This window comes from Panthera leo, chromosome D3 (assembly GCF_018350215.1).
Source record: "Panthera leo isolate Ple1 chromosome D3, P.leo_Ple1_pat1.1, whole genome shotgun sequence".
NCBI lineage: Eukaryota > Metazoa > Chordata > Mammalia > Carnivora > Felidae > Panthera > Panthera leo.
The window spans coordinates 7,093,594-7,115,000 of record NC_056690.1 but is presented as its reverse complement, the minus strand read 5'-3'; the positions used below and the strand labels follow the sequence as shown (position 1 = coordinate 7,115,000).

General features: G+C 42.3%; 1 protein-coding gene and 1 non-coding gene across 14 annotated transcripts in view; one reads left to right on the top strand and one right to left on the bottom strand.

Annotated features, from left to right (window-relative positions):
- Nucleotides 1-21,407, bottom strand: part of CLIP1 (CAP-Gly domain containing linker protein 1) — a 126,166-nt gene that overhangs the window by 80,771 nt on the left and 23,988 nt on the right. For 12 of the 13 annotated variants that reach the window (XM_042910057.1, XM_042910061.1, XM_042910065.1 and 9 more), the window contains exons 2-3: nt 7,893-8,087; nt 2,994-3,565 (exon numbers count right to left, since the gene is read on the bottom strand). In XM_042910057.1, coding sequence (XP_042765991.1) covers nt 2,994-3,565; nt 7,893-7,977 — 657 coding nt within the window. In that variant the 5' untranslated portion in view covers nt 7,978-8,087. Of the gene's footprint in view, nt 1-2,993; nt 3,566-7,892; nt 8,088-20,244; nt 20,459-21,407 lie in introns of all 13 variants that reach the window. The other variant, XM_042910059.1, reaches the window with a different exon arrangement.
- Nucleotides 16,045-16,130, top strand: TRNAQ-UUG. The gene has a single exon. It is a non-coding gene; the product is annotated as a tRNA-Gln (tRNA).

The following is a 21,407-nucleotide window of genomic DNA, read 5'->3' as shown; positions in this document are numbered from 1 at the left end:
GTCAGAATATAAATATTCCAGATGTTGACATCTTTAAAAAAAGAAAATAAACAAAATCTTCCCGAGACCCAGCACTCCTCCAGCATCAGCCTGACCATCCGCCGGACCTCTGTACTCTCCTTCAACGTCCAACCTCTTCAAAGAAAGGTCACCTCCAACCCGTTCTTACCCACCTCGAGTCCATTCTGTACAAAGCAGTCGGAGTGATCTTCCCAAGCTACAAATCCAATACCACTCTCATTGTTCCTAACGAGAACACAGCCTGTCCTCATGGGCTCCATGTCACCTGTCCCTGCAGACCCCACATAGTTAACTAGCCTCACCTCCTACCACACACTGCACCTGGGGAAGGACACTGGTCTCTTCCTCAAACATGCCAACGCCTTCCCATCTCAGGGAGTCTGCCCCTCCCTCAGCCAGAAGGCTCCTTCTGCCCACCACCACTTCCTTTGGGCAGCCCAATTCCTATCCTTCAGGTCCACTTTAATCACAGCATCCTCGTGAGAGCCTTTTGCTGTGAGTTAAACCATGCTGACCATGTATTTCGGCTGTTTTAGCAGTCAAGCGGTTTACCACTGGACCAGGATTTCAATCAACTCACTTTGCTTGGTGGAAAGGGAGAGTTTCTCTTGTTTTGAAAGTGTGCCATGTGCTTTCTCCAATGGGAAGGAAAGAAGTTGTTGACAAAAAGCACTTAGTCTGGCATTGCATATAACCTGCAATCTAATCTCCAGAGCAGTCCTGTGCTAAGGTAACAGGTTTCTGATTTAACCAAAGCTTACTATGTGAGTATGTACCATAAGCCTTAAAAATGTTTATACCCTTTAAACCAGTAATTCCACCTCTATGAATTTACCCTGTGAAAGTAAGATATATACACACAGCAAAAAATTTTAAAGGCATTCATGGCAGCAGTTATCTACAGAGTAAAAAAAAAAGAAGAAAAAGAAAAAAAGTAAGTATCAAAAAGCCTTTATTGCCACAAAAGAGCAGTTGTACGAAACCCAAAACTGGTACAGCAAGGGAACAGCAGCTAAACAAATGAGATATAGGTTGAGTTGCATGGCATGGAAAAGCTGTCTTAACATGCTCTAAGTTCTGACACATCTGCCTTTGAAATTCATGACTAACCGAAGAGGGAACACACTGACCTTGAAACAAAGGGATCCAGAAGGAACCCCTTGAAGGTAAGAGGTATTAGAAGGCCCCCACAGGTATGTGAGGTCTCCTGGATTCATGGTGCTACAGGCCTGGGGGGCAGAAGTCCTGGGTCCTAACTCTAAAATCTGCTGGGAACCCACTGTGTGACCTGTAGGTAGTCACTTCATTTCCCTGGGTGTAAGTTTTCTATCTGTAACACAACAAAACCACAAAGACCACTTCCAATTTTACAATTATACTGTTGGGCACCTGGGTGGCTCAATCGGTTAAGTGTCCGACTCTTGATTTCAGCTCAGGTCAAGATCTCACAGTTTGTGAGTTCGAGCCCTGCATTGGGCTCTGCGTGCATGGGATTCTTGAAACATTCCCCCTCTCTCTGCCCCTTTCCTGTGCACATGTGTGCTCTCTCTCTCAAAAATAAACGTAAAAAAAAAGTATACTGTCAATCATCACCTCTCCACAACAGGCACCTGAGTAACAAGACCAAAATTTAAATTGCACGTCTACCCCTCTTCGGGTTGGAAGCCCTTGAACTAGTGACCACCCTTCTCCGAGCCTCCTTCTCCTCAGTTCCACGGGGCTCCTCCAGAGCTCGGTGGAAACACCACCTGAGGCACACTGAGGGCTAACAGCTCTCCCCGTCTTCCCATTGCATCACTGGAAGCTGCCACGCCCGGCGACCTCCACAGCTGCTCAACAGACACGAGAAAAGAAGAGCAAAGGGTTAGACACTGCTGACCAACTTCATGCCTTAACCGAACTAAGTGAAGTGTTCACAGAGTGAAATAGGAAAGCTTTAAATTTTCATCAGTGAAAAAAAGAGTTACCATCTCAAGTGTTTGCTGTCTACCAGGCGCTGCTAAGAAATTTAAATGCGTTGGGGTGCCTGGGTGGCTCAGCCGGTTAAGTGTCCGACTTCGGCTCAGGTCATGATCTCGCAGTTTGTGGGTTCGAGCCCCACATCAGGCTCTGTGCTGACAGCTCAGAGCCTGGAGCCTGCTTCGGATTCTGTGTCTCCCTCTCTTTCTGCCCTTCCACTTTTCATGCTCGCTCTCTCTCTCTCAAAAATAAATAAAAATTTTTAAAAATTAAAAAAAAAAGTTTAAATGCGTTATCTAATTTAATCCTTCCAATGATGCTAGGAGGTTAGTTAGTACTATTATTATGTTCTTACGGATGAGGAAACTGGGAAGTTAACTTGCTGAGGTCACAAATGCAAAGCTGGTGTTTTTTAGCTTCTTGTTTAAAACAAAGAACACATCAACCACTGTCATAAATTCAGGGGTTCTAGAATTACATACAGCATAGACCTTACATGTTGTGTTTCTTGCCTATTAGTAAACAGAAACTACTGCACATTTCCTTCCTTTTCCTAGATCTGAACCTGGTAATTTCAGAGGCACAGGAATTCTGAAATGACATCCTGTTTTGTCTGAGTTTTTCAAGACACCTAAAAAAGCAGGATCTTATATACACCTACACACCATCCTTAAAGCAAAAATTAAGAACCAGGGGGAAAAAACTTTCCAAGTCCACTTCTGAGCTTGTTTTGTCAAGTAATAGTTACAAATAATAAATTCAACATTCTTTTGGCTAACCTGGTAGATAAAACTTCAACTAACCATTGCAAACTTATGTTCATACTATACAGCCAGTTACTAATTTGCTGCATTTTCACACATAAACCCAACAATTAGAAAAGTTGACGAATTTCTCTATAAATGAGCGGTCCCTCTAAAACAGACGCCAAGCCTGTCTGTGTGCATTTCAACCATTCATCAGTAACTAGTCTCAGTTCAACACAATGACCTCAGAAAGGTCTATGGACTCACCAATACTCTGTCTCCAATTTTGAGCTCTCTTTCTCCTTTCTTGATTGAACCGGCCTCTGAGAGGTTGGAGATAGATTCACTGGCAGTTTTTGTAAGGTTGCTGATCTGAGACGTAGCTGAAGGTTCCTTTGCTGTTGGCTGGGACGATTTATGGGGGATATTTGAAGGGACTGCTGGGGACGAGGTCATCATGCCGGCCGTTGAGGTGGACAGAGGCGAAGTCGCTCTGGAAGCAGGAGTCGTCTGCAGGCCGTTAGCTTCATCTTCTGCCTGCACCTTCCTTGTCAACTTCGAAGGGCGGGTGAATATGCCCTTTAGAGGCTCACACTGGAAGTACCGAACTCCTGCCACCGAACCGTCATTTTTGCCTATGGGTTCATCTAAAACAATCCCGGCCCACTGGCCCGGTGCAAACTGGGTTTCTCCCAGAAACTGGATGAACCCAGGTTTATTCCCATTCACCCAAACTCTCTCCCCGACTCGAAAGTCATCCACAAATTCCTCTTGTGCCTCAGAGGATGGCGCACTTGATGCTTTTTCACTGGATGTTGTTCTTTCCACTGGAGCTACAACTGCAAACAGAAGAAAGGATCAGAGAAGATTCACTTTCATATTCGAGCAGACCACTCCTTTCTACCTTAAAGGAAAAGAAACTGGAGAAAGCCCGAAGCAACAGGAGTCACAGCATTTCTAAGGTGTGCGGTCCTTTTTTTTTTTGTTTTGTTTTGTTTTAACAAGGAGGCAAAGAGTACTTAACCCATTAGAGCACCTGGCTGGCTGAGTGAAGCGTACGACTCTTGATCTCGGGGTTGTGAGGTCGAGCTCCACATTGGGTATAGAGATTACTTAAATCAATTAAACAACAACAAAAAAAGATAAAAGTACTTGACCCACCACTACCATTTTCAATGCTGTCGAAACTCAGTGAGCTGGTGGGATTAATCCTTACCGGCAATTATGACTGGAAAAAGTCCAAGGGGGGGGGGGGTGGGGAGTCCCTTTCCCATAGATCATAATACAGGTTTGATTTCATCTTTTCCTTTCCCCTCCTCCCTGCACATCAGGAGCAAACACCCACTCAGATCCCTGGAGACGGGCGCTATTCCCTCGTGGGCGCAGTCGTCCAGAGATTCGCAGTCATGCCTGGAGAAGGAGGGGACTCAGAGCTGCAGCCCTGCCACCTCACTCCAAGACACCAGATAAACCCCATTCCTTTGCTGGCAGAGATGTGGAAATCACAAGGGAAAAAAAAGGTAGCACTTGGCCAAACTCGCTGCTAAGGCAAGATGACTTTATGTAATCTCTACCCTGTGGCAAAAACAGAAGTTAAATTTTGCCAGAAATGTGATATTTACACTGGAAATTCCAGCATTCATCCAGCAAGTGCTCATTAAATATTTGGTATGAACTGGCCAAGTCCACAATCTTAACCACTCTATCATTTTTTTTTTTTTTTTTTTTTTTTTTTTTTTTGGTTATTTTGAGAGAGACAGAGACAGCAGGAGCAGGGAAGGGGCAGAGAGAGAGGAAGACAGAGAATCCCAAGAGGGCTCCACACTGTCAGCACGGAGCCCAACATGGGGCTGGAACTCATAAAGCCACGAGATCATGACCTGAGCAGAAACCAAGAGTCAGACGCTTAACTGAATGAGCCACCAGGTGCCCCTTAAGCACACTACCATTTACTAGGCACATTGCAGTCTTAGGATGTTACATGATCTCTGAGTTCAATTTCTTCATCTGTAAGAGGAAAGTAGTATCTAAAGAGTTTTCGGGGCGCCTGAGTGGCTCTGTCGGTTAGGCATCCGACTTCGGCTCAGGTCACGATCTCACGATTTATGAGTTCAGGCCCTGCGTCGGGCTCTGTGCTGAGGGCACAGAGCCCGGAGCCTGCTTCAGATTCTGCCTCCTTCTCTCTCTGCCCCTCCCCACTTGTGCTCCGTCTCTCTGTCTCTCAAAAATAAATAAATGTAAAGAGCTTTACGGGTGCCTGCGTGGCTCAATTGATTAAGTGTCCAACTCTTGATTTCAGCTCAGGTCATGATCTCACGGTTCATGGGATCCAACCCCGTCTCAGGTTCTGTGACAGTGTGGAAACGGCTTGGGATTCTGTCTCTCTCTACCCCCTCTCCCGCTCACATGCACACGCTGGCTCTCTCTCAAAATAAATAAGCTTTAAAAAAGTAATAAAATAAGGGATCCCTGGGTGGCTCAGTCGGTTAGGCGTCCACTTTTGGCTCAGGTCATGGTCTTGCAGTTCGTGAGTCCAAGCCCCACATTGGGCTCTGCACTGACCTTGCGGAGCCTACTTGGGATTCTTTCTCTGCCCTTCCCCCCACCCAAAATAAATAAACTTCAAAAAAATAAAAATAAAGATTAAATGAAATAATGTATTTATTCATGCTCCTCTTTTCTTTGAGTTTCCACCACTCCAGCACCTAGTCACAGGCACTGTTCTTCACGAGGGGACAAAGCACGACAGCACAGCCCATGCCATTACAGAGCCCAGAGTAGAGACGTGGGGTCAGTCAAAAGACACACCAGGTGATTTCAGGTGATGGAAGTGCGGTGGAGGAGACGGTGGCTTTAGGCAGAGCAGTCAGGAAAGGCCTCCTGGAGGAAGTAACATCTGGCCTGAGGCCTGATCAACAGAAAGAGTGAACCATGCACAGATCAAAGAACAGAATTGTCTGGACGGCCTAAGGAGGAGGAACATCCCTTTACCCTACACAGGAGACTGTGGAGTTTTGATTTATGAAGGGTTTGTGTTGTTGTTGTTGTTGTTTTTAGAAGACGGTAGACGCTCTCAGATCAAACAGATAATCATCTGCCAAAGACAGGCCAGCCCAGTTTTTTAGGATCTATTCCAGCTTTGTACATGAACAATTCTTCCTGACAGAGTGCTGAAAGCATGAGTTTCTGAAAAACAATCCTCATAAAAGTGCTCCAACTGGTAATTATTTCCTTTTAAGCATATTAAATTTTAATGTTTATAGGCTGCTTGACTCTAAAAAAAAAAAAAAAAAAAAAAAACCAACTAGTGTGTGCTGAATACTGTTGAGGTAACCAAGTGAATTTCTCCTGATCTCCTGCACCCAAGGACTTTATATGCTAAAGGGTGTGCATAAAAAATGCTAAAAGTGAAAAAGACAATTCTAAAACAGGGGTGAGAGGGCACCTGGGTGGCTCAGTCAGTTAAACGTTTCACTTCAGCTCAGGCCATGATCTCATCGTTCATGAGTTTGAGCCCCGAGTCGGGCTCTGTGCTGACAGCTCAGAGCCTGGAGGCTGCTTCGGATTCTGTGTCTCCCTCTCAATCTGCCCCTCCCCCATTCATGCTCTGTCTCGGTCTCAAAAATAAATAAACATTAAAAGAATTTTTTTTTTTAATTTGTCTAAAACAAGGGTGAGTATAACTGTGGAAGGGCTCAAGGAAGGGGCAGCATTTGAAGGGGTCCTAAAGAGAGAAAGGATTTTGAGGGGAAGGAGAATAAGAGATGCCAAAGCAAAGCTTGCCTCTCATCTAAGATGTTTTATGGCTTCTCTGATAAAAACACAGGAAAACATGGGTTTATCCTCATTACACAAAATGTAAATAATTTGGGACCTTTATTCAGTCAACAAATATTTAATGAGCTCCTGTTATGAGCTAGACAATGTTCCACGTATGTGGGTGGATTTGGGTAGTGGGGAAAAAAAAACAACCACAAAGATCCCTGCCCTCATGAAAGATCAATGAGGTTTTATGGAAAAACTTAAAGAAACAAGGTTGGACTAATATTTTACGGTGGACATCTGTCTGGGATGGCTGATAACCTATTCAATAGTGTATAAATCACATTAAAAGCCCATAAAAGCAAGCATCAGATACCCTCTCCTGTCTCTCTTAAAGACCTTAGGTGGCCATTATGGGATATAAATTGAAATGGTGGAGGAGGAGATGGAAAACAGAGGAGGAAGAGGCTGAAGATGGTCAAGGGCATGGGTTCATCTATGAAATGGGGATGATTTCCCGCATAAGCCAGATTTGGGCCACTGTACCGCCTGCTCCCTTGAAACCAATGGCCAACTTCAGATCGGTTAGTGTCATCAAATCTCTTAAACCAGACTTGTCTTTGTTTTCTCCACATGTCCCTAAGCCCCAAGGAGAAAGGTCCAGATGAGTTCAAAATGACACAGGGAGAAAAACAAAGTACTGTATCTTAACACTGTAAGGATTAAATACTAAAGTCACTTGACAACTGTTTTGGCACCATGCACTAAACAAATTAAGTTTATTTTCTTTTTAATTTATTTATTCATTTTGAGCAAGAGAGAGAGCAAACGGTAGGGGCAGAGAGAGAGGGAGAGAGAGAATCCCAAGCAGACTCCATGCTGCCAGCACGGAGCCTGATGTGGGGCTCGAACTCACGAACCACAAGATCATGACCTGAGCCAAAACCAACAGTCACTTAACCAACTGAGCCACCCAGGTACCCCTAAATAAACTAAGTCAAAAAAAAAACAAAAAAAAAAGACAACCTACAAGAAAAGTAAACTCTTTATTAAGATTTTTAGATATATAGGCACTTGGGTGGTTCAGTTAAGCATCCGACTTTGGCTCAGGTCATGATCTCACGGTTTATGAGTTTGAGCCCCTCGTCGGGTTATGCCTGGAGCCTGTTTCAGATTCTGTGTCTCCCTCTTTCTCTGCTCCTTCCCAACTCACACTCTGTCTCTCTCTCAAAAATAAACATTAAAAAAAATTTTTTTTAAGATTTTTAGATATAAAATTCCAGGTCTTTTAATTAAACCTTTTTCAAATATTTTCAAGAATATGAAGTTTTATAAGGCTGTCTTTTTAAAGTTTTCAAATAGGATTCTAATTGATTTCTACTAAGGGAAAACAGAAAGCCTTACCAGCAGCAGGTGTCTTCAAGGCTGTGCTTCCAGGTTTAAGGATCTTGGTAGGGGCCTTAAGCCCACTTGGTTTTAGCATACTCATTGTCCTTAGGATGTCAAAGCTATTTTTCCTTTGCCTGTTGCCACTATCTTGCCCCAACCATTGATATAACTATGGGTGTTTCTATGGTGAAGTCAGTCTCTGGGTTAAACCTGCAAAAAGAAAAATATAAACAGAATTTAGAATCTATAGGAGGAAGAAAGTAGAAATAACATCTATCATTTTTTTTTAATGTTTATTTATTTTTGAGAGAGACAGAAACAGAATGCAAGCGGGTTAGGGGCAGAGAGAGGGAGACACAGAATCCGAAGCAGGCTCCAGGCTCCGAGCTGTCAGCACAGAACCAGATGCAGGACTCAAACTCACTAACTGTGAGATCATGACCTGAGCCGAAGTCAGACGCTCAACCGACTGAGCCACCCAGGCACCCCAAAATAACATCTATTATTAAAGCAGTTTCACAAGCTAAACTTTTCTTTATACATGATGATACACTATCTCCACACGTAACCTAGAAAACTCTAGATAAAGACATGAAGATGCGGCTGAAATGGATTTAGAAGCAGTTTACCACCCTACAAACAAGTAGTCGAGCCTAGCAATACATTCATTTTTCTTTACCTAACATTACCAGCTCAGTACAGTGCCTAAAATCCACACATCCACATAACAGGATTCAGAAAAATGTGAAAAAGGAAAAGAAGGGGGCTTTCAAATTTTTATTGCATTCATTTGTATATTGCTTAAGTTTTATGACCACAAGCTGGTATTAATGTACCTTTTTAAGTTCACAGAATTATGCAATGCTCAATACAAAACCATATACATGTCAAACTAGAGGGAGGTTCAAACTCTGTAAGAAAAAGCTGTATCTGGGAAGTGAAAGAAAATTGTTTTTGTCCTATCTACAGAGAAACACAATACACTTTTTATTTACTCAAGACCAGGTATGAAACTGCAACTTTGGGCCCAGGCAAAATAGGATCTTATCTTATTCTAAGAGAGGAGGAAAACTTAGGAATTTAGGAATATGAGAAAAGATTTCTAGACATAACACCTAAAACCAGAATATGAGAAAAATGTTACTGACTCTCTTGTCAAATGATTTTGCACTTTTCTCTGCTAGTAGAGCTGGGATGAGGAAGCACAGATGGATGTCACTCTGACATTCTTTTTGTTTTGTTTTAATGTTTATTTATTTGAGAGACAGAGAGCAACTGGGGGAGGGGCAGAGAGAGAGGGAGACACAGAATCTGAAGCAGGCTCCGGGCTCTGAGCTGTCAGCACAGTGCCTGATATGGGGCTCAAACTCGTGAACTCTGAGATCATAACCTGAGAAGAAGTAGGCCACTCAACTGACTAAGCTACCCAGGCGCCCCTGCCAGTCTGTCTCTCTTACAAGCAATGACGAGCAGCACCAAAAAATCTGGCCGGGGATGTCAGAAGAGCCTGCTATGGCCCCTAGAGTGGACTGAACAGTGCCCACCCCTCCCCCAGCCAGATATATCCATCTAGAACCTGTCAATGTGACCTTATTTGGAACAAGAGTCTTTGCAGATGTAATTCAGTTAAGGATCTTGAGATCATCCTGGGGATTACCTGGCTGGGCCCTAAACCCATTGACAAGTGTCCTTATTAGAGCAAGAGAGCACACCAAGAAGGCTACAAGAAGATGGAGGCAGAGATTGCACTGATGTGTCCAAAGCCAAGGAGAGCCGACAGCCACCAAAATCTCAGGGACGGGCACTGAAAGGAATGCTCCCTCAGAGCCTCCAGAAGGACCCAACACTATTGGCACATTCATTTCTGACTTCTGGCCTCCAGAACTGTGAGAGAACACATTTCTGTTGTTTTAAGCCACCCAGTTTGTAGTAATTTGTTACGGCAGCCCTAGGAAACGAATACAGCCATGTCAGCTTTCCTGTTCAAAGACAATCAGACTGGACAGAAATCAAACCAAGACAGTTGCCTCATCAGGCTCCATCTGCAGATTCCCCATGAATCTTGAAAGGGTCCAAAATGGTACAAGGTGTTTTTAATAATGTGAAAGGTAAATTGTGTGGCTTGAAGATTCTGATTAACAAAGAACCACTGTTTACTGGAAGACAGTGATTGCCAATCTTGACTATTAATACAAAATTCCAGGACTCCTTTCTATAACCACCACCATCATCATCCCTGCCATCATGGTGGCAATGGGTGTGGGAGTCCATGTCAGGGTGGGGAGCTGATTCAGAGTCGGGTTTGAAGCCACCTGCTTTACTGTCAGACCCTCACCATACACAGCCTGTAAGTTTCAAGCAGATTTACTTGTTCTTGCTACTGCCTTAGGTGGAAGGGAATGGCTGAGTCCCCTCTAAGCTGAAAAAGACTACTGACATGTGCAGAGAATCTGAAGAAGGTGGGGACAGGCTAAGGTCAGAAACTGCCTGGTCCAACATTATAAGGTGAAAGGGTCAGGTAGGTAAGAACAGAACAGACAGAGTACAATGGTCCTGGGGAAGTTATTACGATGGTAAGAAGAGAGCATGACGTGCTCCTTAAAATACTCCACTCAGGCAGAACAGTGAGTTCTTGGGCTCTGGTCAAGCGCTCCTCCCTCAAGAGAGATTGTGAAAAACACCATAATCAGCAACTAGGAAGCCTCGGCCAATTTCAAACTTTGCAGCTCAACACCCTGAGCTCACAAAAATCTGAGCATCTACAAGCCACAGTCAAAAGAACAGAGCATGTGGTTATTAGGAACCTACGTTTAGCTAGCTATAAACCCGAAGTCTAGACTTTGTGGCCTAACTGAATGCCTCTGCCTCTTGGTCCATACGAGTCATTTGAATCCCGAAGCAGGGAACTGTGACCAAGATATAACAAAGGAGAAAAGTCTCGTCTGTCTCGATAAAAGAATTAGTAACACCACCACCAATGCTGGGTTTTTTAATCTCCCAATTCAAGTTTCTTCTTCATGTATTATTAATGAATGGCAGGTCAGGCTTACTTCAAAAAAATCAATTCACTGAGAAACAAAAGATCAAAGTCTTGGTCATGGTACCTACAAATCGTAATGACCAAGAAGCAACATCTCCATATAATGTTTCAAGGTCAGTGAATGTCACCTTAAAACTAATCACTTCCAAAATACATGCAAAAGAGAAAAAAAAAAAAGACATTCTTGACTCTCTAATATGCTGAGGGCAGTTGAATTTCTGATGTTCGTGCTTACCGAATCTCAAGAGTTTTGGACCTAAAATAAGACAAACCACCCTTCTCCTCTGTACAAACCCTCCCAAAATGTACAAACCATAATACACACAGTATTATAATCTAGAAATAGTTTGTATGCATATTATTATCCTACTTGAGGCTTACAATTCTATGGATCAACAATTACTGTCCTTTCGTAACAAATGAATCAACACCTCAGATTAACAGATGTATTTCCTCACTTGTTAATGACTGGCCACCTGAGGTCATTTGGCTGAGCAGCAGAGATATGAACAGTAAGTAGGCCTGATTCCAGAGTCCCAAGTTCTTTCCACTGAACCTAACATTCAAAGTTAGGAAGGACCGCACACCACAATTAAAAACATTAGGACTCAGTCTTACTGAGATGACGGACACGTGTAGAGGAGCAAGAGTGCCAAAAGCACAAAGATAACAGAGTTACTTGCATCTCAAAATAACCTGGAAGGTAGGTGACCAGTTATCAATGGTTGTCCATTCATGGACAAAGAGAATGAAGGTCTGAGCAGTTAAGTGGCTTTCTCAAGGTCACTCAAAGAAGTGGTGGTGGCACTTTTGAGACCCTGTGCTTTGCCTAATAGATCAGCTCTGAAGGCAATCTTCCTCCAAGATAGTAATCCATTCATTCAACAAACATTTCCTGAGAAACTACTATGAAAAAGGCACTCTTCCATTTTCTCATGGGCCCATGCAAAAAGCAGGGAGACCTCTGCAGGCTCAGAACGAAATCTGAACACAAAAAATATTTGTCTTTGAGCAAGAAATGGGAGCTTACTGGGGAAATATAGCAGGAACGCCAAGCAGCAGAGTGAACATGAGATTTGCGGTCACAAACTTAAAGCGAAACCAGCCTCCCTTTTCCTCTACTAACCTTTTCTTCCACTAACGAGCTTCTGCTCAGGCACAGGTACCAGGAAGGTGGGGAGCTAAGTTCACTCATAATCAAAATTTTGCCAGTTAAATTAAAATGGAAGGGAAAAACAAGGAGCGATTAAAAAGGGACAGGGAGGGATGCCTGGCTGGTTCAGTCAGCAGAGGATGCAACTCTTGATCTCAGGGTTGTGAGTTCAAGCCATATGTTGGGTGTAGAGATTACTTTTAAAAACTAAAATCTTTAGGGGCACGTGGGTGGCTCAGTCAGTTAAGCTTCTGACTTCAGCTCAGGTCATGATCTCATGGTTCATGGGTTCGAGCCCCGTGTCCGGCTCTGTGCTGACAGCTCGGAGCCTGGAGCCTGCTTCACATTCTGTGTCTCCCCTCTCTCTATGCCCGTCCCCCGCTCGTCCTCTGTCTCTGTCAAAAACGAATAAACGTTTAAAAAAAATGAAAATATTCTTTAATTTAAAATAAATAAATCTTAAAAAAAAATGAGACAGGGAATCTGAGATGGGTGAAGGAAAGTGAAGATAGGGTAGTTCTGACAGTGAAAAGTAGTGAGGGATGAGACACCTCAACAGGATGGAGGGTGGTAATCACAAGGGTACCAGGTGCTTCAACGACATCCTGTTAAACTACAGATTCTGACTCAGCAGGTCTGGGATGAGGCCTCGGGTTCTGCTAACACTCCCAAGGGATACTAATGCTCCCTCCCCTTTGAGTCGAGAGATAAGAGGTGATGGTGAGAGTGAGAAGCTTCAAGGTTTTGACCAGGGAGATGGAACACAGTGGGCTGAGTGTGGAAGCGATTTTACAAAGGACCAGGGAGTCCACAGATAAAGGGAGTGGAGAAGTTAAAAGGAATCAGAGAGAGAGAGAGACTGAGGTCAGGGCATGTCAGCTGCAGGGGTACACCAGGTGGTAGAAGAGCTGGGGCTTCTGAAGGCCTGAGAAGCAGTTTAGGCCAACAATCACAGCAGCCTGGCCCTGAGTTACCTCCCTGAGGGCTACAGGGGAGGTGGGAGGCAGTCTTCAGAGGCAGGTGTCAGATAAGGCAAGGAGGGAAGGAGACTGTTCACAGAAGAGGATGGGGACATAGAAGACTGATCATTACAACCTGAGTTACAGAAGGTGAGTTTGAGTTTGGGAAGAAAAGAAGGAGTGAAGAATTGGGCTAAATGAGGTGAACCCAGAAGCACAGGAAGGGATAGTATGAAATTATCCGTCCTCCACTGTAATGAAGAGGTAGTATGCTCTTGTGCACTCTCTCTCTCAAAATAAACAAACTAAAATTTTAAAAAATTTAAAAGAAATCCAACCCTTAAATACATGCCTTTTTAATACTCTGCAGCAACATGGCAAGTAGACAGGAAGCACCTCAGCTGTGCCCCACTGCATCTCAGAGAAGAACTTGCACAACAGAGAAACGCGCTCAATTAGCCACTTCTTTAGGGAACATCTATTGTACCTGAAAAAAATGACTGGTAAACTATGGCTACTGAGGCTTGGGTAATCTGGCTGACATTCTCTTGAAAATGAACTATGTGACCCTGTCCCTTCAAGGAAGGGGTATCTTTGTTAACAAAGATAAATTTTACAGACTTCAAGCTGTATAAGAAGCTTGAAGTCATACTTCAAGACAGTATGGTACTGGCACAAAAACAATCAACGGAACAGATCAATGGAACAGAATAGAGAACCCAAAAATGGACCTACAAGTGTATGGCCAACTAATCTTTGACAAAGCAGGAAATCTTGCCATTTGCAACTACGTGGATGGAACTAGAGGATATTACACTAAACGAAATTAGAGAGACAAATATCGTGACTTCACTCATATGAGTACTTTGAGATAAAAAACAAATGAACATAAGGGAAGGGAAGCAAAAATAATATAAAAACAGGGAGGGGGACAAAACATAAGAGACTCTTAAATATGGAGAACAAACAGGATTACTGGAGGGGTTGTGGAGGGGGGGGGGTCGGCTAAATGGGTAGGGGCATTAAGGAATCTACTTCTGAAATCATTGTTGGACTATATGCTAACTAACTTGGATGTAAAATTACAAAAATAAATAAAATATAAGCACAGATTTTAAAAAAACAAAGATAAATTCTAGGTATTCAAGAGAAACTTCAAATTTTGGAAAACATATCCTCCACTGTGAGCTTGACAGTTTCCCAATACTGAAGAATTCTCTGATGAAATCAACAGGATTAACAAATGTAATGTTTTGATATTATAATGAAATGTGCCAGAATATGGAAATGTGCCGTAACTCAGTGAATCAATCTTTTTCAACGGACAATGCATAATGTTACAAAATCACTCATGGGTAAAATATTCATTCAAAGCACAAATTAAACCAATGGATTGTTATGTAACAATAGAAGTTCATTCATACGGTTTCAGATTCCACTTTTAATAAACTACAACCTATCAAATTTCGGTAGAAGAAAATCCATAACTATCTGAAAATGCTCTTAAAAATACTCCTTTCCCTTCCTCTTCATCCGTTGAGGCCAATTTCCTTCATGTGCATCAACCGAAACGATTCACTACAGATCGAATGAGGAAGCAGCTGTCTCCTATTAAGCCGTCTTCTATTAAAGACAGATTTGCAAAAATGTAAAAACAATGCCATCTTCGTTCAAGTTTTTATTTTAGAGAAAGTTACTCATTAAAAATTTATGTAATGTGTAATGGATTTCTAATTTCTGATGAAGTAATATTTCCAGCTTTAATTTCTAAATGGTATAAACATCAATAGATAAAACCTAAATAAAGAAAAGCTCTCTGGACACCTCAATAATTTTTAAGAATGTAAAAGGGTCCTAAGGAAAAAAGTGTTGAGAACTGCTGTTCTATCCATTTGTGCTTTGTATTTAGAGTTGCAAAGGTTGAAAACCCCCATTCCCTAAGGGCTTCCAGAAGCATGTGCTTCTGGCTCAAATAGTCACAGATGCGGACGCCAAGTTAGCAAGTACAGTATTTACTACTGTATTACCACTGGCAGAGCGCTGTGCTGGCGGGTGAGTGACATAACTGAACTTAAAATTTGTGGGAAGACTTTACATACATAATGCAAAAAGAACACAATTATCCATTAATATTGGGGTATTTATATATGTAAACCAGGCATTTCTCTAAGTTGGTTATCAGATGGAATGGTACTCCAGATTAGTTCTCAAAATGTGCAGCAGCATCAGCATCACCTAGAAACTTATCAGGGCCCTCCCCCCACCCCAGACTTACTGAAACAAACTCTGGGTGGGGGACCAGCTACTTGTATTTTTAGCCCTTCTGGTGATTCTGATGCTTACATTCAAGAACCACTCACTGCTGAACGATCGATAAAAGTCACCTGAGGTTCATTTTCAATTACATGCACATGAACCATCCACGTGTCCGATTCCCCAAATCCACTACAGAAGCCTCAGCGTTTCACTCCTCTGTGCTTTCGTTTCAGGTGGTTCACTCAGCCTTGAATGCCCTTTCCAAGTCTAGTTACCTCCATCTGCTGAAACCTTACACAAGGGCAGATTCAGGCACTCATCTGCCCCACAAACCCTTCTCCAATGCTCACCGATGAAAATGTGTAACTTCCTGTAGTACTGAATCTGTACCTCTTCCTAGCACCTGGCACACTAAGTTGTGTGTGTCGTCTACGCGCTCCACCAGACTGTCTTTTAGTCATTGTTATATTCCCCACAGTACTTTATAAACAATGCTCACTAAAGAAAATGAATGAGGGGGGTGCCTGGGTGGCTCAGTCGGTTGAGCATCCAACTTTGGCTCAGGTCATGATCTCGCAGTCCGTGAGTTCGAGCCCCGCATCAGGCTCTGTGCTGACAGCTCAGAGCCTGGAGCCTGCTTCAGATTCGGTGTCTCCTCTCTCTGCCCCTCCCCCACTTGTGCTCTGTCTCCCTCTGTCTCTCAAAAATAAATAAATGTAAAAAAAAAAAATTTTTTTTTAAAGAAAATGAATGAGGGGTGCCTGGGTGGCTCAGTCGGTTGAGCGCCTGACTTTGGCTCAGGTCGTGATCTCACAGCTCTGTGGGTTCGAGCCCCACATCGGGCTCTGTGCTGACGGCTCAGAGCCTGAAGCCTGCTTCGGATTCTGTGTCTCCCTCTCTCTGCCCCTGACCCACTTGCATTCTGTCTCTGTCTCTCTCAAAAATAAATAAACATTAAAAAAATTTTTTAAAAAGAAAATGAATGAGGAAAATAGTCTTAACTGTTTCAATAATTCTACACGCACGCCAGTCAGAGTGTATCAGTATTTTAAAAGATTATACTTGGTGCTTGCTACAGGTGACAGAAAAATACATGGCAGAGACCTAAACTCAAGGAGTTTATAATGTAGTTGGGAAGAAAAGACCCACATATATGAAAAATAACTAAGATTACAATGTAACTTACAAGAAATACCAAGCCATGCAATGATCCTGGAAGTGTTTTTAGAAGATGGAAGGATGGAGTGGATTAAGGCAGAAAGAAAACGCTTCATGGCAAGGAAGGATTTCAGCAAGGGCTCAAAGGAAAGTAACAGCCTTGTACAGGTGTCAGCAGTCAGGATATTAAGAAGTCCCAGAGAAAAGACTTCAGAGGAGGAGAGGAAGGAGGAGGAAAGGTATAAAGCATGTGAGTAAAACACTGAGCAGCTTGGTTTGGCTAACATCAGAAGATTCTTGCAATATATCAAGTTAGACAAGAGCTTTAGAATTCAATCAAAAAAATTTACTATGATCAGCTTTTACTTCAAGATTCTAGTGGTAGGAAATGAAAGATGTCTGGAGTTTCCTCTTAAACCCTAAATTTATTTCAGTTGTTCATTTCAGTGATCTTAACCTGGCTACCATTGTCAAGCAAAGATTTAAACCAAGGGTTGGCAGGCTTTTTCTAGTGGCGTGCCAAGTCTTCACTCACTCAAACCGTGGGTACAAGTAACAGATGGGGGCTGCCGGGGGCAGGTCTTAAATTTCAGGAAGAGGAGCCATGAGCATCTGAAGTCAGTGATCAAAATGGAAATACAGAGGAAGGTTCTCATCTCAAATCCTTCACATACATAACACCTTAGCAAGGATAAATTTGCAGGGGCTATAAAAATTAGATACCACTGAACATACATGACAACTCTGGCCTCTCCACTACTCTGCACGTATGGTAGGGCAGACCAGAAATCCCACGAACTACTTTGCCTTGATAATGTGAACATGAATAAAGGAAAACCTCACTAACATGGAGTCAGGAGGCCAGGAGGGGGAGTTCTCAAGCAGTATCAGTCACGAATTGTCAATGACCAATCCCAACACAATTGTCAACAGGAAAGAATCCTCAATAACAGGCCCCAACAGCGTAAGATGTATACATACAGCATCTCCTCCAAGAAATTGACTACCTCACTCAGCCAATGAGGAACAGTCATGACCCTGAACTCTTGCCTTTCTCCAATGGACTCTTCTCAAAAACTTACCCTTCCCAACTTCCACCTTCTCCATAGAATAACGTGCTTACTTTGTTGGACTGGCCTATGGTTTTTGCTACCGCCTGCTTATCTTGAATTGCAATTCTCTGCTATTCCAGAATCAACTCATTTTTGCTGGTAAAATAACCGTTTTAAGATTTTTAGAGTGTCTTACCATCAACTGTTCATGTTGGTCTGTAAGGCACACTGAAAGCTAAATGTTCTAGATCTGCACTACCCAGGATGGTAGTCACTAGCCACATGTGCTGTTTAAAGTTTAAATTCTTACAAAATGAAATAAAAATTCAGCTCCTCAGTCGCATCAGCCACATTTCAAGTGCTCAATAACCACAGCGCAACATATACAACAATTTCTACCATGCCAGAAAGTTCTATTGAACAGCACTGTTCTAGAACCTCCTCCATCCAGGAAGGATCTCCATGTCAAATGTAATCACTTGAGTAAATTTTAAGGTTATCTCAATAATACTGCTTTGGTCAAAAGTATCCTTGACTCCTCTTTTAGAATTAACTTCAGAGACAGTTTGTTAAGTTGTACTTTATTGGTGACCCAAAGTGGTAATGACCACTCAATCTCTCAAAGCTCTTCATTGGACTTGACTCTAAAACACTACTGGCTGTTTCCAAAATTTGAATTAAAAAAAAAAAAAAAACTTTAAAATATGATGTGCAAAAAAATAAAATAAGATGTGCAACTACTTAACATAGCAAAAATGTATCCAAGGCACACAGACAATTTCAAGAGTTCCCAGAATTATTAATGGCTCTATCACTGTAATAAATGAACAACACGTCCCTAGATGACAAAACCTAAGTTCTGGTGTACTTTTTTCATTTATTTATTTATTTAAGTAATCTCTACACTCAACATGGGGCTCAAACTCATGACCCTGAGATCAAGAGCCACATTCTCCACCGACTGAACCAGACAGGAGCCCCTTTTTTCATTTTTTAAAATATTTATTTACTTACAGAGAGAGAGGGAGAGGGAGAACCCCAGGCAGGCTCCACACTGTCGGTATAGGGCCCAACACAGGGCTCAATCCCACAAACCGTGAGATCATGACCTGAGCCAAAAACAAGAGTTGGATGCTCACCCAGAAATGGACCCACAAACATATGGCCAACTAATCTTTGACAAAGCAGGAAAGAATATCCAATGGAATAAAGACAGTCTCTTCAGCAAATGGTGTTGGGACAACTGGACAGCGACATGCAGAAAAATGAACCTGGACCACTTTCTTACACCTTACACAAAAATAAACTCAAAATGGATGAAAGACCGAAACATAAGACAGGAAGCCATCAAAATCCTCAAGGAGAAAGCAGGCAAAAAGCTGTTTGACCTCAGCCGCAGCAACTTCTTACTCAACATGTCTCCAGAGGCAAGGGAAACAAAAGCAAAACTGAACTGTGGGACCTCATCAAAATAAAAAGCTTCTTCACAGGAAGGAAACAATCAGCAAAACTAAAAGGCAACCGGCAGAATGGGAGAAGATATTTGCAAATGACTAATAAAGGATCAGTAACCAAACTCTATACAGAACTTCTCAAACTCAACACCCAAAAAACAAATAATCAATCCAGTGAAGAAATGGGCAAAAGTCATGAATAGACATTCCTCCAAGGAAGACATCCAGATGGCCAACTGACACATGAAAAAATGCTCAACATCCATCATCAGAGAAACACGCACCAAAACCACAATGAGATACCACCTCACACCTGTCAGAATGGCTAACGTTAACAACTCAGGCAACAACAGATGTTGGTGAGGATGCAGAGAAAGAGGAACTCTCTTGCACTGCTGGTAGGAAGGCAAACTGGTGCAGCCACTCTGGAAAACAGTGTGGAGGTTCCTCAAAAAACTAAAAATAGAACTGCCCTATGACCCAGCAATTGCACTACTAGGTATTTACCCAAGGGATACAAGTATGCTGTTTCGAAGGGACGCATGCACCTCAATGTTTATAGCAGCGCTATCAACAATAGTCCAAGTATGGGAAGAGCCCAAATGTCCATCGATGGATGAATGGATAAAGATATATACACAACACATAATATATATAATGGAGTATTACTAGGCAATCAAAAAGAATGAAATCCTGCCATTTGCAACTACGTGGATGGAACTGGAGGGTATTATGCTAAGTGAAATTAGTCAGAGAAAGACAAATATCAAATGACTTCACTCATATGAGGGCTTTAAGGTAAAAAAACAAATGAACATAAGGGAAGGGAAGCAAAAATAATATAAAAACAGGGAGGGGGACAAAACATAAGACACTCTTAAATATAGAGAACAGAGGATTACTGGGGGGGGGGGGGGGTTATGGGGGGGGTGGGCTAAATGGGTAAGGGGCATTAAGGAATCTACTCCTAAAAACATTGTTGCACTATATGCTAACTTGGATATAAATTTAAAACTAAATTAGTTTTTTTTAAAAAAGTAGGGATGGGAGACCTAAAACTGATCCAAATCACCTGAATTTATAAAAAAAAGAGTTGGATGTTCAACTGAGGCACCCAGGTGCCCCATTTTTAAAGCCAGTCACATTACTTATAATCTCAATTTCCAAACCATAATACTGCAACAGACTATACACTAACCCCCAGAATCCTATATTTACATCATTGACTAATGCCATAGTTCCAGTATTTTTTCAAGCGAAGAACCATTTGTAAAATACTTATCGCTAAAACTCACTTCTGAACAAAGATAGCTACTATTTTGCTAGTACATTCTCAAATGGGAGATGCAGGGAGGGATCCAGGACACATAGATGGTTCAGTGGCACCAACTCTTCTGGTTCTCTTCTCATTAAAAGGTTTACATTTCACTTAACTGGAAGCTTTGTTGCTAAACATCAACACGAGAGGAACAGGGCTTTGTTCTTTTCCCTGTGTAACCTACAGGTTTACTTTGAGAGACAAAAAAAAAAAAAGTCAGGCCTCAAGCAACAATTTTGAAGCAGATTAATATCCTAGTTCGTGATGTAACTCTGAGATCTGACCTAAATAACAAATTTTAAAAGGACAAGGTATTGGGCGCCTGGGTGGCGCAGTCGGTTAAGCGTCCGACTTCAGCCAGGTCACGATCTCACGGTCCGTGAGTTCGAGCCCCGCGTCGGGCTCTGGGCTGATGGCTCGGAGCCTGGAGCCTGTTTCCGATTCTGTGTCTCCCTCTCTCTCTGCCCCTCCCCTGTTCATGCTCTGTCTCTCTCTGTCCCAAAAAATAAATAAATAAAAAACGTTGAAAAAAAAAATTTAAAAAAAAAAAAAAAAAGGACAAGGTATTTATTTCAGGGAAGCAAATAACCTTAGAAGACTTACCCTCTTTCGTATTTCCCAAAAAGAAGTGTGCTTTGCATGTTGTGAGAATGTCAGCTTTACTCCAAGTTAGTATTCCAGAAAGTAGAAATACTCTCCTCCACCCAACAAAAAAATGTGTTCTACCCTCTGGGAAATCAAGATTTGGTACACATTTGTTGAGTGTGTTAGATGTTAGACACTGGAAAAGATCAGCACCTAGGGAAGTTCCAAGTGATTAGGATAATGCCAGTACATAGTAAGCACTGAAACAGCTATTATTTCTAAGAATCCAAGCACCCCACTTTCCTATCAGATAGAATTTCTCTTGCTACACAGTATTTTAACAGGAAATTACATAAATGTCAGTCTTTCATTCTGAACAGATTTCCAGAAACGGTGGTTACAGTTCAAGACAACACCCTTCTCAAAATACAGAACAATAAGCTTACTGTACTTTTTTTTTAAAGAGAGAGCATTTTTTTAATGTTTATTTATTTTTGAGAGAGACAATGCACATGCTACTGGGGGCGGGCCAGAGAGAAAGGGGGACAGAAGATT